Source organism: Ipomoea nil, unplaced genomic scaffold (genome assembly GCF_001879475.1).
Source record: "Ipomoea nil cultivar Tokyo-kokei standard unplaced genomic scaffold, Asagao_1.1 scaffold0813, whole genome shotgun sequence".
Classification (NCBI taxonomy): Eukaryota; Viridiplantae; Streptophyta; class Magnoliopsida; order Solanales; family Convolvulaceae; genus Ipomoea; species Ipomoea nil.
The window spans coordinates 1,080,831-1,094,023 of NW_017617241.1; the positions used below are offsets into that span (position 1 = coordinate 1,080,831).

General features: G+C 37.1%; 2 protein-coding genes across 14 annotated transcripts; one reads left to right on the forward strand and one right to left on the reverse strand.

Moving 5' to 3' along the window:
• Positions 1-1,898: 1,898 nt before the first annotated feature.
• Positions 1,899-6,259, reverse strand: LOC109178181 (protein suppressor of white apricot). 13 transcript variants are annotated; one of them, XM_019327760.1, is made up of 6 exons: positions 6,000-6,259; positions 5,861-5,911; positions 5,351-5,368; positions 5,202-5,279; positions 3,945-4,724; positions 1,899-3,535 (listed from the first exon to the last, which is right to left on the reverse strand). In XM_019327760.1, the coding sequence occupies exons 1-6, from the start codon at positions 6,117-6,119 to the stop codon at positions 2,039-2,041; spliced, it is 2,544 nt and encodes an 847-aa protein (XP_019183305.1). In that variant the 5' UTR covers positions 6,120-6,259; the 3' UTR covers positions 1,899-2,038. The 13 variants fall into 13 exon arrangements, with proteins under 13 accessions (XP_019183305.1, XP_019183304.1, XP_019183301.1 ...); XM_019327759.1 differs by having other exon boundaries at positions 5,351-5,371; XM_019327756.1 differs by adding an exon at positions 5,447-5,519 and having other exon boundaries at positions 5,202-5,371.
• Positions 6,260-8,208: 1,949 nt separating this feature from the next.
• Positions 8,209-8,734, forward strand: LOC109178187 (stigma-specific STIG1-like protein 1). The gene has a single exon (XM_019327773.1). The coding sequence runs from the start codon at positions 8,236-8,238 to the stop codon at positions 8,710-8,712; it is 477 nt and encodes a 158-aa protein (XP_019183318.1). The 5' UTR covers positions 8,209-8,235; the 3' UTR covers positions 8,713-8,734.
• Positions 8,735-13,193: the final 4,459 nt, after the last annotated feature.

Genomic DNA, 13,193 nt, shown 5'->3' on the forward strand with positions numbered 1-13,193 from the left:
AATAATGACCATGGATCAAGTCTCACCGGCGGCAGTGTGGAAGTAACCTCTCAAAGTGAGGGATTCCTTGTACAAATATTCTGTCGGGTTGGGGTTCTTCCTTTTGGAAGAAGAATAAATATCCGATATGAATTGAAATAATTTATTTATTAAAAAAAACGATATAGCAAATCCGTTGAATGTTTCGGGCAAATTCAATTCACCGGCCAAAGCAATAGATAGAACAGAGAGAGAACGAATTTCACGTGAAAAGCAGGAAAGCGGGTTGGGTCAACGGGTCGGACGGCCCACAGCTGTTTAGTATCCTCCATTATAGGAGCCGGAAAGCAGGTTGACTTTATTAAGAGGCATCAAGGCTTCCACGTTTCGGTTCACCATCGTTCCACGCGCTTATTACTATGCTTTACTAAATCTTGGTCATCGTTGACCGACAAAATTGGATACTTGTATTCCATAATATCACATCATCTAAATTTCTTTCTATTCAATTTATTTATCAACACTTATGACGGAGTTCATGTTGAGTTCAATCCTGCTTTTACCCAAAAATCCTGACGGTCGAGCAGGCCCGAGCTCATCTGAGAAAACTATTTTGAATATAATCATCTATTAACTAATAATTAATTTATCAAACATTTTTCTGTAATCAACTAATATTATCAACTAGTCAAACTCACTAACCTAATTAATTAACAGTTATTTATTAAACACTCCTATAATATTCACGGCATATTAAAAGCTGTCAAAGACATAATTAATATCTGTTGTCAGCAATGTTAGGGCGCAAAGCGCCAAAGTCCATAGACCAGCCATACATAGTTGCGGCGTCCAGTCCAAAATTTCAACTTGGAGAAAAAGATTGGCGTAGATAATTGGTTAGGAGGTTTGTTGGGAAAAAATGGTTTCTACTTGGAATTTCTTAATAAATATATATGTGCTAACCATAGCGGCAAGCAAGTGTGCAGTGCGTTGATTGTTATTTGCTCGAATTAAGTCTCTTTGCGTGCTCTTTCTCGTAAGCAAGCCGCTATGCGTATACGTCCTGCAGCTTGATTTGTTTGACATTTACTCTACATTAGCATAATTGTACAAACATTTGATGCCGTATTATCAAGAGTAGAAAAAAAAAAAAAACAATAATAAATGTTTGTTTAAACGATGTAAGGAAGCTGTATTAGATTGGGTATAAGGATATTTGTTTCCTTAATTGATGGGACTTCTTGACTAACGAAAGAAAACAAAATTTTCTTTCAAAATGATGAATTCCCAATTCCAAGTGCCCCACACATCTCAGTCCGACAGTTCATACAAGACTAAATACTAATGTACACAAGGGATCACATAATTTTTTACGCGATAGTAAGCAGACAAGACTAAATATTGATGTACACAAGAAATGTACACAAGGGATCACATAATTTTTTACGCGATAGTAAGCAGACAAGACTAAATATTGATGTACACAAGAAATCTATCCACTTTAAATATAATCTTTTACTGAACTAGTGAACTAAGTTCGTGCGGGCAAAAAGAAAACAAATTCGATAATAGTAGTACGTGTTCTAGATGATTTCCCTTTACTGACTTCCATCCACGACTCTACTCGTCATTCAAACACTTAATTTTTTTAATATATTATTTATATTAAAATATGGATAATATTTCGCTGTCACTCCTATGAGTTAGTCAATCATTTATGTAACCATCCAATTGACCCATTATTGATTTTTGACGTTTTATGGTAACCTGTTAACTGGGTCTTGTACATTATTATGCCTTACAGAAATGACTCGTTGACTTACATATTTTGGGAAAAGAAAATACTCTAGGCGAGCAAGGCAGAACAATATTTTCCAGTAACTAATAATGTTATGTATCCATGAATGTTAGTTAACCGGTTAACCCGCAAAGGCAAAAGAAGATAAAGTATCAATTGGATCAAATGATCAAGATTAGTGTCAGTAAAATAAAACGTTTTCGGTAGAAAAACCTTCCAGTTTACACTTCTCTCTAAAGGTAATGAGGTAATGATATGGAGCTACCTTCTAGTTTCCATCAACATTGCTCGTATCTTAGCCCTGAGATCATCGGAGGGCTCAGATGGGGCAATTTGTCGTGGACTAGAAATATCTTGAGAAGCTTCTCTACTGATTGTACCACCCAAACTTGCTCTGGATTGATCTGACACTTTGCCGCTGATCTCTCCTTCCTCAAGGTCTTCTCTTTCGGCAGTACCCCTCCTATGTTTGTTGGACTTGTGCCGATGCTGCTCATCATCAGAAGCTTCTTTTAGTTGCTTGTGTTTGTTTTTGGGATGTGAGCGATGAGATTTATTCTTTCTAGAGTGTCTATGATTTTCCTCATCTCTTTCCTCATCATCATCATATTTATTGGAAGTGCGATGAGACCGGTGCTTCTTCCTAGAATGTCTATGACCCCTTTCTTCTTCATACTTGTCAGATGCTTCATGTTCATCTTCATCTGAGTAGTGTGACCGATGATGCTTCTTCTTAGAATGTCTATGACCCCTTTCCTCTTCATACTTGTCAGATGCCTCATCCTCATCTGAGTGGTGTGACCGATGATGCTTCTTCCTAGAATGTCTATGGCCCCTTTCCTCTTCACATTTGTCAGAAGCTTCATCTTCATCCGAGTAGTGTGACCGATGATGCTTCCTCTTTGAACGCTTGTGATCCTTTACATCTTCACTTTCTTCTCCTCCATTTTTCATTGAAGAGTAATGTTCTTTCCTGGTAGATTGCTGTTTCCTTTCACCTTCACCATCTTCATCCACTTCATGTCTCCCAGATCTCGATCTGTATTTCCTAATTGATCTCCTCTCATTATATTCATCTCCAGGTTTCAGCCTTCCACCTTGGTCTGACATATCACCATCTAATGGAGCTGAACTGCCTTCTCTTTGTTCACCACGATGATTCAACTCAGTGCCGGAACCTGATAGCCCAGATTCCGGTGGTTCCAAGGATACTCCACGTGGAGCAGCTCCATTTTTCAACATGGCCACAAACATCTTTGCCTTCTTCAGCCTCTCTGCTTTCAGCTTCTGATCTTTACTCAACTGTGTTTCAGAAGAATCAGCTTCAGCATTGGATTTAGGAATTGCCCTAGACACTGCAGTCATATTGTCGTGTCCAGATGAAGTTATAGTACCTAGGCTGCCATCAGTGGTATTGCCCTGGCTATTAGCATTTACAGCAGCTTGTGAGAGAATTCCTATATTAGGATTCTTAATGCCCCTAGCAGCTGCTTGAAGAATGGCGGCGGCAGCAGCAGCATCTACACTGAATCCATGCTCTTGCTGCTGCCCTTTGTCCAATGGTTCCTGTGATTCCTTCTTTGATTTTCCAATCACCATCTTAAATTTCTCTTTCTTATCGAATTCGTAAGGCACATCACCCTCACCAGATCCAAAGGGCAGGGAACCACCTTCCTTGGACAGCGAAGCTCTCTTTTCCAGCCCTTGCCCAATTGAATCATCATTCCCAGAATGGAGGCTCTTGCCACTAACTTTTGACTGTAAAGAAAACAGGCACATTATTTAGATTTTAGATTGGAAAGAATATTGGAAAAAGCAGAAGTGCCATACATAATCAAAATTTGAAACATAATAGAGCATTAGAGCTACATACAATCTCATAGATTTGGAAAACTAAAAAAAAAAAAAAAAAAAAAAACTCAATTCAAGCAAATAACAACCCACCCCAGTTCCAATCAAAATGAATATTCAATTTGAGTTTCACACTTCTGCACAACTTTGAATACAGAAATTTTTAAGCTTTGACAATTTAATGGGCTAGATGTCCTATCTAAACCCAAGTGGACCCAAATCTGAGATGAAGATCACTTTTCATTTACTCAGATGTCTGTGTGTGTGTGTGTATGAGTGAGTGAGAGAGAGAGAGAGAGAGAGAGAGAGAGAGCACCTCTTGAGCACCATGGAGAACTTTCAAATAGTAAGGATGATACATGTTGGATGGGAGAAGAAAAGGAAACCTGCCATGCTTACTATCCTGTTCTATAAGTGTTGCCTCAAACTGCTTTCCATTCTTCACAATAAACTCAACAATCTTGCCAATCAAATTCTTCAAATCAGATGGAGGCTCTAGAACTACAGGTTCAATCTTAAATGTTCCGAGACCAGATGCCTTAATCTTCTCTAATGCTGCAGCAACAGAAGCAGAAATAGAATCATCTTTCAGTTTTTTACGGCTTGTGCTTCCATTCTTGGATCCACTGATCAAAGGATTCTTTTTCAGTAGATGACTCTTTTCTTTATCTAAACCACTACCAGATGGAGGCGGATGCTTGGAAATTATCTCATCTTGTCTGCTCACATTTGCACTAGATTCACCCTTCTCTTGTGCAGTATAAGAAACTGCATCAACAGCTTCATTATAAGCCATGTTGTTAGGAACATCCTCATCCTCTCCGGACCCATAAATAGAACCAAGCAAGGATAATGCACCATCTGGCTCATTAACATCCTTTCTTTCTTCATTTTGTGGTTTCCCATCAGAATTCAACAGTTCTTGGTGATCAACAAGAAACCTATAATACGGATGTAAGTAATGATCAGGCATCAAGAAGCCAAATGTTGGGTTATCTCCCTGTTTCACCCTCAGAACGATTTCCGACTGCCCGCCATGTCTGCTAACAAATTGAGCAGTCTTTGCAATTATTTGATGAACCTTCTCAGATGGTGGCTGAAAAACACATAAATCAAAACATTTCTCCGTTAAAAAGTAAACTTCAAAATACATTAAAATATCAAACAGAAACTGGAATCTTACAAAATAATCTCAAGATCAACAATCAATCAGACGAGTGAAGCAATGGTCAACTAGCAGAGTTTTACAATATGATTAAGTAGAACTTCCCCCCTCAAGCAACAAAGATAACTGTCCTTGTAAAGAAACTTTATATTCCTAATCCCACCTGTACCGCACTCTCCTTTGGTCATGACATCAAAAGGAAACAAGGTGCCTGTGAATGGCAACCTTAGATGACAATAACTCCGTCACTGCTCCAAGCATCTGAATTCTGAAAACTTAGACATGGTGAAGAATAATATAAAATTTAGGCACTAGTCTCGGCCACATGGGGAAATCTTGTTAGCAAGTAACTACAATATCCAACAGTCATAAAAATGTAATGAAGTAGACCTACACACACAAACTTACCAAGCATTGAAGAAGGTTTTCAGGCACACTGAAGGAAGGACGAAATCCAGAGTTCTCAAACCCCATAGCAGACCCCGCTTGTTCAGCACAATCATTATAATTTCCATAAGAGAAAGGAATGGCATGGTATCCACTAGTATTAACTGCATTTGCACCCTCTCCTTCTTCTTCTGTATGGAAAAGGACCATGCAATTATGAACTATATAAATGGACACATGTCTAGAAAACACTAGCAGTAAAATACCAGCTTGTGTATTTAATCTAGCAAGAGGAAAGCCAAAACATTTCCACATTACCCCCTCCCATCTGTGGTCAACCTGTAATGCAAATTCGGGTTTCGAGTAACCCTTACTTTCCACTTTACATTATAATTACCAAACAACTTTCTTACCTTTCTGCATCGCATTCTTAGATAGTTATTATGATATTATCATTCCTTATAATTGCTTTTTGCAAACTAATGAACTATGCTTGGATCGCTTAAAATTCTCAATCAACCCTATTATCCAAGCAAATGGAGTATATACCCTTCAACTTAATAAATAATAAATTTACAAAATAACATATTTAAAAGAAAAATTAATAGCTTCAAACCACTAAGCACGAGCAAAAAGCATATAAGAAAACGAAAATAAATGCAGATGAGCAAATTCATTACCTGGTTCATCGGAAGGCGGTGGGAGATCAAGATAACGTTCCAGATCAAGCTCTGATTTAAGTGAGGAATCAATAGCATGAGATAAAGAAGGAATTGACCGCCTTGGTTGCGGAGGAGGGGCGGAGAGAAGGTGGCGTACGTCGTAGCGGTCAATTTTGAGAGAGTTCCATTCAACGAGCGCATCGGCGGAGTTGACAAAAGCCGCCATGGCATCGTCGTCGAAGAAAAGAGCGTGGCGCCCTACCACCTCCAGATCCATAGCTTCTGAATCAACGAATCCTGTAACCTTGAACTTGCTCAAATCCTTGATTAAAATGAAAACTCGAAGTAACCCTAATACACGATAACGAAAGAGAGCGCTAGATTCAACGGAGCGTTAGACAAAGAATTAATATTGTTTTTTTTTTTTTTCGCATCTGTGCGCTGTCTATTATACTCCGTAATTATAATACGGAGTATTTATTTATAATATTAATTTAATTCCATAACAGATTAACAGGACGTTCAAATATGTAAGAACAATGTTATAAATCCCTCTTATATTTTCCCCAAATCGTATCGATTATAACATAAGTAACCAAATAATTGAAGTAAAATGTATATTGATTTTTTTAAGTATATAATTTTAGAAACTTGTTAATGAGCTTGTGGTGTAATGACACGGAATGACTCTTCAATATAAGAGGTTATGGGTATTGACTCTTTGTGCTTTATTAGGTTGATAAAATAATTATGGACAGATATTACATTGTAACAGCAGTAGTACTCAAATATATATATAATTTTAGAAAATTAAATCTGAAAAAAATATTAACAATTAAGAAAAAATCAAATAAACGTACCTACAAATTATTATGTTTTATAATTGAGAGGTTAAAATTGTCAAGTTTTATTTTTTTGAAAATAAATAAGCTCATTCATTTAATTATATGCTAAAGCAATTGCAGATTTGATTGATAGAACGATATACTATTCCTTATCGTCAGACATAAAAACAACTCTCATAGCAATGCTACAAAGAACTTGAATTGCAGACTATTTCACAAATTTGAAGCTGAATTCGTTTGATGAATTTAACGCTTCTTTAATATAATTAAAAATTGATCAAACGTAATCAAGACTAATTTTAGTTAAAAAGTCTTACACACCACCTGAGTATATGCTTCTTATCTGTCATTCATTGACAATAAGTTGTATATGTATTTAATATTAAAATGATAATTAATTGCCCCTATTGACCTTTCTTCCCATATTTCCCTCATTAGTTTAATACTCCTCCTAATTAGTCTACAATTTGCGGGCAATAACAAATTAAACAGCGTATAGTATCACGAAAGAAACTGAAAGAGGAATGCGTTGACTATGCAATCTCAAGCAAACCAGGTCAGCAGCCAACAAAATCTAATACGCTGACACGTGGCATTTATTGCTCAATACTCATCAGCTTTCTCCGATTAACACTTCATTGAGGATTGATTAGTCTTACTTTACTCATTTATTAGACTTCATTCACTCGTGGTTAACTTATAAGTGTCGAAACTTTTTAATTACACTGTTATATTTTCATAAATTGAACGATAATTTATGTATGATGAACATTGTCGTTTTGATTTTTAAATATTTCAAGATTTTACAGTGTTTGAGTCTCTTTTTTTTTTTGACGCGAGTATGTCATACTTATATTTTTGTTTGTTTGTTTGTTTTTAGTCCTTTTTTTTGGGATGTTTGGTAAATAGTTGCATTGTTAGCTGATATAGCTATTAGTTTATTAGGTTAGTGAGTTTAACTAATTGATAATATTAGTTGATTGTAGAAAAATATTTAGTAAATTAGTTGATAGTTGATTTAATGCAAAATGATTTTCTAAAAAAGTTGATCGATACTTTGAGTAGGTTTTGAATTTTAGCATTTTGAAATAATAAATTGTTACAAAAAGTCAATTAATCAAATACTCATATTAATTATTTAACCAAATTAAACATTTAATGATAGTCAAATAAGTTAAAATTGACAGATAAGCTAACTATATATTACCAAACCGCGATACCGAGTTTATCTTTTGTTCACTTGCTTTGCTTCACCAAACAGCCATGGTTATGCATGTATTTTTAGTACCGCCCAATACATTATTAAACTCAAATGAGAATTATGCAACAATCTTTGCACTTACGTTACATTATATTCACCGCATGCAAGCTGGCCGCCTGCTAGCTTTATCCCGGCCTACATCCATATATAAATAATGCTTCAAATGCTCAGCTCATCAGATCCATACATACCTCAATATAATCATCATTTCGATCTCTCATCTATAAACAAATTAAACCGATCCATCTTACGAAGTCTTCTTTAATTTCCACCTTCATTGAGGAAAAATGAAGGTGATGATGATGATCAAACTGTTCGTAACCGCCATTGCCATCACCGTGGCGCTAACCATCGCCATTTCGACGACGAAAAACACCGCCGTGGAAGGGGGGAATGGCGGCGGCCGTTCGATGAGTTCGGACAGTACGGCGGTGGCGGCGGCGGCAGTTGGGCCGGCGTCGAGAAAAGTGAGCCGTTTCCTGGCGGAGGAGAAGAATCCGAGAGCGGCGGACCACTGCAAGAAGGACGACGAGATCTGCTACGTACTGGAAGGGAAGAACTCCACCTGCTGCAACAACAAGTGCATGGACTTGGGCTACGACAGACACAACTGCGGCGCGTGCAAGAACAAATGCAAGTTCACCACCACATGTTGCAGAGGTGAGTGCGTGAATATCTCCTTCGATAAGCGCCACTGCGGCGCTTGCAATAGCCCCTGCAAGCATGGCCGCTACTGCATTTACGGCATGTGCGATTACGCCTGATGGATCCATGCTGGTCCAGAATTCATACGTTGTTGGTTCGATAATTATAATGTTGGTGATACACTGATACATATATAATTAATTATATCGTTCATTTAATAAATAAATTTCAGGCTCCCAAACTCGAATTATTATGTCATAATAATACGTACTAGCAAGCGTTGTTCCAACTTTCAAGTGTAATAATATTGCAACAATAATAAATAGTATTTGTTTTTAAAGATCTCTATGTATGTATTGATTTGCTCAACATGTTGATAGAAATATGCATATGTGCCAATCGATGTATGATGAGACATTAATAATTTGTATACATATACATGCACTACATGCGTATGTATATGTATTGATGGCATATATGCATTATGCGTATCGTATAATTTAACTAACAAATTAAAAAGTTGAAGATGATTAGGCAGTTTGGTAAGCAAAGGTAGTAACGTTGTTCAATAAAAATCACATGCTATTTTCTAGGGACCCGCCGAAGGACTAGCTAGCACATAATATATATAACATGCACGCACGTACCTAGCTTCATGCTTAATTACCACTTATGCATGCACAAAAATCCATGTGGTGGTCACTCAAGGAATGATCAAGTGAACAGTGTAATGGATATATTAGGAATCGACCCGAATCGATTCGAGAGCGCGGAGCAAGAACGGGTTCTGGAGCGGTGCTGCGTATCCGTCCCGGCGCGAGCCTCGACACGTGGCCTCTGCACGAGGCCGACTTGAGGTCGGATCGACCTCTATACGGGGTCGGACCAACCTCCAGAGGGGCCTGGTCCGAGCCCCAGACGGGCTCGGTCCAACCCCCGTCTCGTGGCCTGGTCGCGACTCTGGGCGCGGTCAACTTGGAGATCCAACTACTCCCGTTTTAGGGGGAGGCAGTTGGGGGGTTTAGCTTGTATAAAAGCCCCTTACTTGTCCTAACAAGACACGATCTATCCTACTTACATACTTTGTACTAGCGAAATCATTGTAATAGCCTATTTACGGCATTTGATATAATATACGGTTCTCACGACCTACGGTCCCTGCGGCCTTATAACATCGTTTTGTCCCGTTTATATATTTTCCATATTACGTTCTTATCCAGGTTTAATAATTCGGGCCACCCCTGATTAATTAAATCCATCACAGTGTATAATTTTTATATCAGAAAATCAATTACAAACGAAGTTAAATTTTACTCGTGTTGTAAAAATCGATCTAGGCGTTAGGCGATTTCAGTTTTAGGTAATTTTTAGATGGTTTGGCCGACTAATCAGTCGATTTGGTCGAGTTGAGCGCCTAACTCGACCGAGTAATTTTTTTGCCTACTCGGCTACTGCTCTTATATATTTCTCAAGTGAGGTACTTAACTAACCATATAATATATGCATTTAACTAATTTTTGACAACTCTTAACCTTGAGTGGGAAAAGTAAAGAATATACTCGAATTATTAGACCGTCTACTAAAGCGCTAGGCGTCCCGTGGGCGTTCGATGACTAGTGCATAGTGCCACTGGATACCAGATTAGCGCTTAACGCCTTCTACAACATTGATTTTTATAAATATTTTTTGGTCAAACTCGTTAATTATGAGAGCTATTACACAATGAATGAATGCATATATCTCAGATGCTTTGTTGGGTCAGTGTGTGGGAAACGCTTAGGATTGGGGTTCAACCTTTTGGAAAGAATGCATATATTTAAATACGGAGTAATAGGTTATGGATTAATTTTTTTCGTTGTCTAAACAACTCTAGGTGGCGGGCAGCAATCGTAACACTACTTTGAGTACAATACTAGGCATGCAGTATCTAAGCAATTCAATCTATAGATTACAGTTTCACCAACTTAAATCATTGTTTGATTATGAGATGGATATTCTCTTTGATTCTGAACATTTGATTTTAAAGTATCCTTAAACTATTATTTTGACATGAAATCCAATCACAATCACCTATAAGATAAACTAAGATATTGATGGTGTAATGTATAATTGAGCCTTAAATTATGATTCCGTATGCAATTCAATATATATTTGATTAATTTTTTAAAAATTATTTTTTTGGGGTCCAAATTAAATGTTGCAATGTTAGAATTGTAGGGGGACAACAAAATTATGAATTGATGAATAACATAAAAAGGGCAAATTAGTCATTTGAATTTAATAAATAGTGCAATTAAGTCCTAACATTATCTATTTAGATGATCACCATAATTTGGTATTGACAAAGTTAAAAGCAACCTCAACAATTGCGATTTTTGAAGAATTTTTCTAGGTGTGATTACTGATTAGGAAAAATGATGAGAAAGAAGAGAGTAAGAGGAAAAAAAAAATTTGACCAAAAAAAAAGAAAAGAAGAAAAAGAAATAGAAGATCTTATGCGTCTAAGGGTGCGTGCTGGGCGTGCAAGTTGGGTAACTTTTTCACCATGCGGGGCTCACATTTTGAGACCAAAAATCCATCATCTTACAAGCATCTCATTTCTTCCCTCTCCTCCACATTATCCTTATTTTCTCAAAACCTTACCATAAACCACCGATGGGAATACTCTAACATGTGGCATACTGATATTTATATAAACCTTATATAGATCTTACGTATATATATAATATTATTTTAAAATTAATTAAAAACAAACACCATGCCCATGGTGACTTATATTTTAAAAATTGTGCACATAAAATTTATGTAAGTATTAAACCGTCATATGATAATTTAGTCCACACCACACCACGGCAACGGTGATGATTAAATAGACAATGTTAAGATCTAATTACACGATTTTATATCCATCAAAAAAAAAAAAATACACGATTTTACGAATTTAAAATATTTAATTAAAAGTTTTTGGAATAAGGGTCAAATTAGCGCGTAATGTAAAATAATGTAATTGAACCGCTCAACTAAAAAATGTGTAATTAGACCTTTCAACATAATAAAATCATGCAATTTGTCCTAAGTGACCTGCAGCGGTAGGTTACCAACAAGTAATTGATTAAAATTTTTAAAAAGAATTAAAAATTATTTCAAAACAAAAGAAAAAAAAAAAAGAAAAAGAAAAAAGAAACAGAGGGTCTCCGTCTCCGGATACACCATAGAGGGGACAACTGGTTCCGACAAGGCAAAGCAGGTGGCGGTGGATGGCGAGTGTCTCCCGGCGAGGTGAGGCAGTGCACAGTAGCGGTAGTTCGGCGTAGGCAGTTTATGGCTGAGCAGTGGTTCCCATAGGCAACAGCATCCACCCAGTAGTTTTAGCGATGGTTTCTCCTCCGGCGAAGGCTTGAAGTGGCGACCTCTGGTCTTCTTCCGGTCTGGCTGTTCTGCAAATCACCGATTGTCTGGCGTTGCGACGGCGGACGGTGGGCGGTGACCACGAGGCGAATGGCGACAGCAACGGCGACACCAGTAGGATGTTCAGCCATGGCGGTGGTGCTATTCCGATCTCCGGCTCGGCTCAGGGTGGTAGAGCTGATGGCGGTGTTTTGGGTGGGAGAGAAGGCGGAGTGTTCGATGGTAGCAAAGCTTTCGACCGGTAACCATGATTGTCAGCGCCCGTCTCTCTCTCGTTGTTGCCGTTGCGTCGGTCTTTAGTCTCCAGATCCATGGAGACAATACGCAGATCTCTTTTTTATTTTTAACTAATTACCTGTTGGTAACCTGCTACTGCAGGTCACTCGGGACAAATTGCATAATTTTACAATGTTGAATGGCCTGATTATATATATATATATATATATATATATATATATATTTAGTTGAATGACTCAATTGCATTTTCACGTTACATTCGAGTAGAGCTGTAAAAACGGGCCCAACCCGTCGGGTTGGGCCCGTTTAACCCGTATTTTACACAGGTTGGGTTGGAGAATTTCCAGCCCGTCCCATATCCCCGCCCACCCTACTCCAAATGTGTTGTATAATTGGGTATTTTATATTTAAAAACATTGTTGCTAACAAAACTTGAACACTTAACCTTTTACTTAAGTTATTATCAAATTATTACAATTGAAACCAATTATGCTAAGAACACTTGTTAAACACTTTAATATAATTATATATCTATGGAATAAGGGTCAAATAGGCCATCGAACTGCACACGATAAAACAATTAGGCCATTGAACTTAAAAAATCAACAATTAGGTCCCTAAACTAATCAATTTCAAACAATTCTTCCAATTTGAAGGTTTCCAACAGGTCAACAGGTCATCTCCCAAATTAATTATTTTTTTAAAATATAAATTTTAAAAATTAATTATTTTTAAATTAAATTAAAAAAAAAAAAAAAAACTGGAATCCAGCCGGGGACGACCGTCTCCGGCTGGAACCAGTTTTTTTTTTTTTTTTTTTTTTTTTTTTTTTTTTTTAATTTAAATAATTAATTTTTAAAATTTAAATTTTAAAAAATAATTAATTTGGAAGGATGACATGTTGGAAACCTTCTAATTAAAAGAATTGTATGAAATTGATTAGTTTAGGGACCCA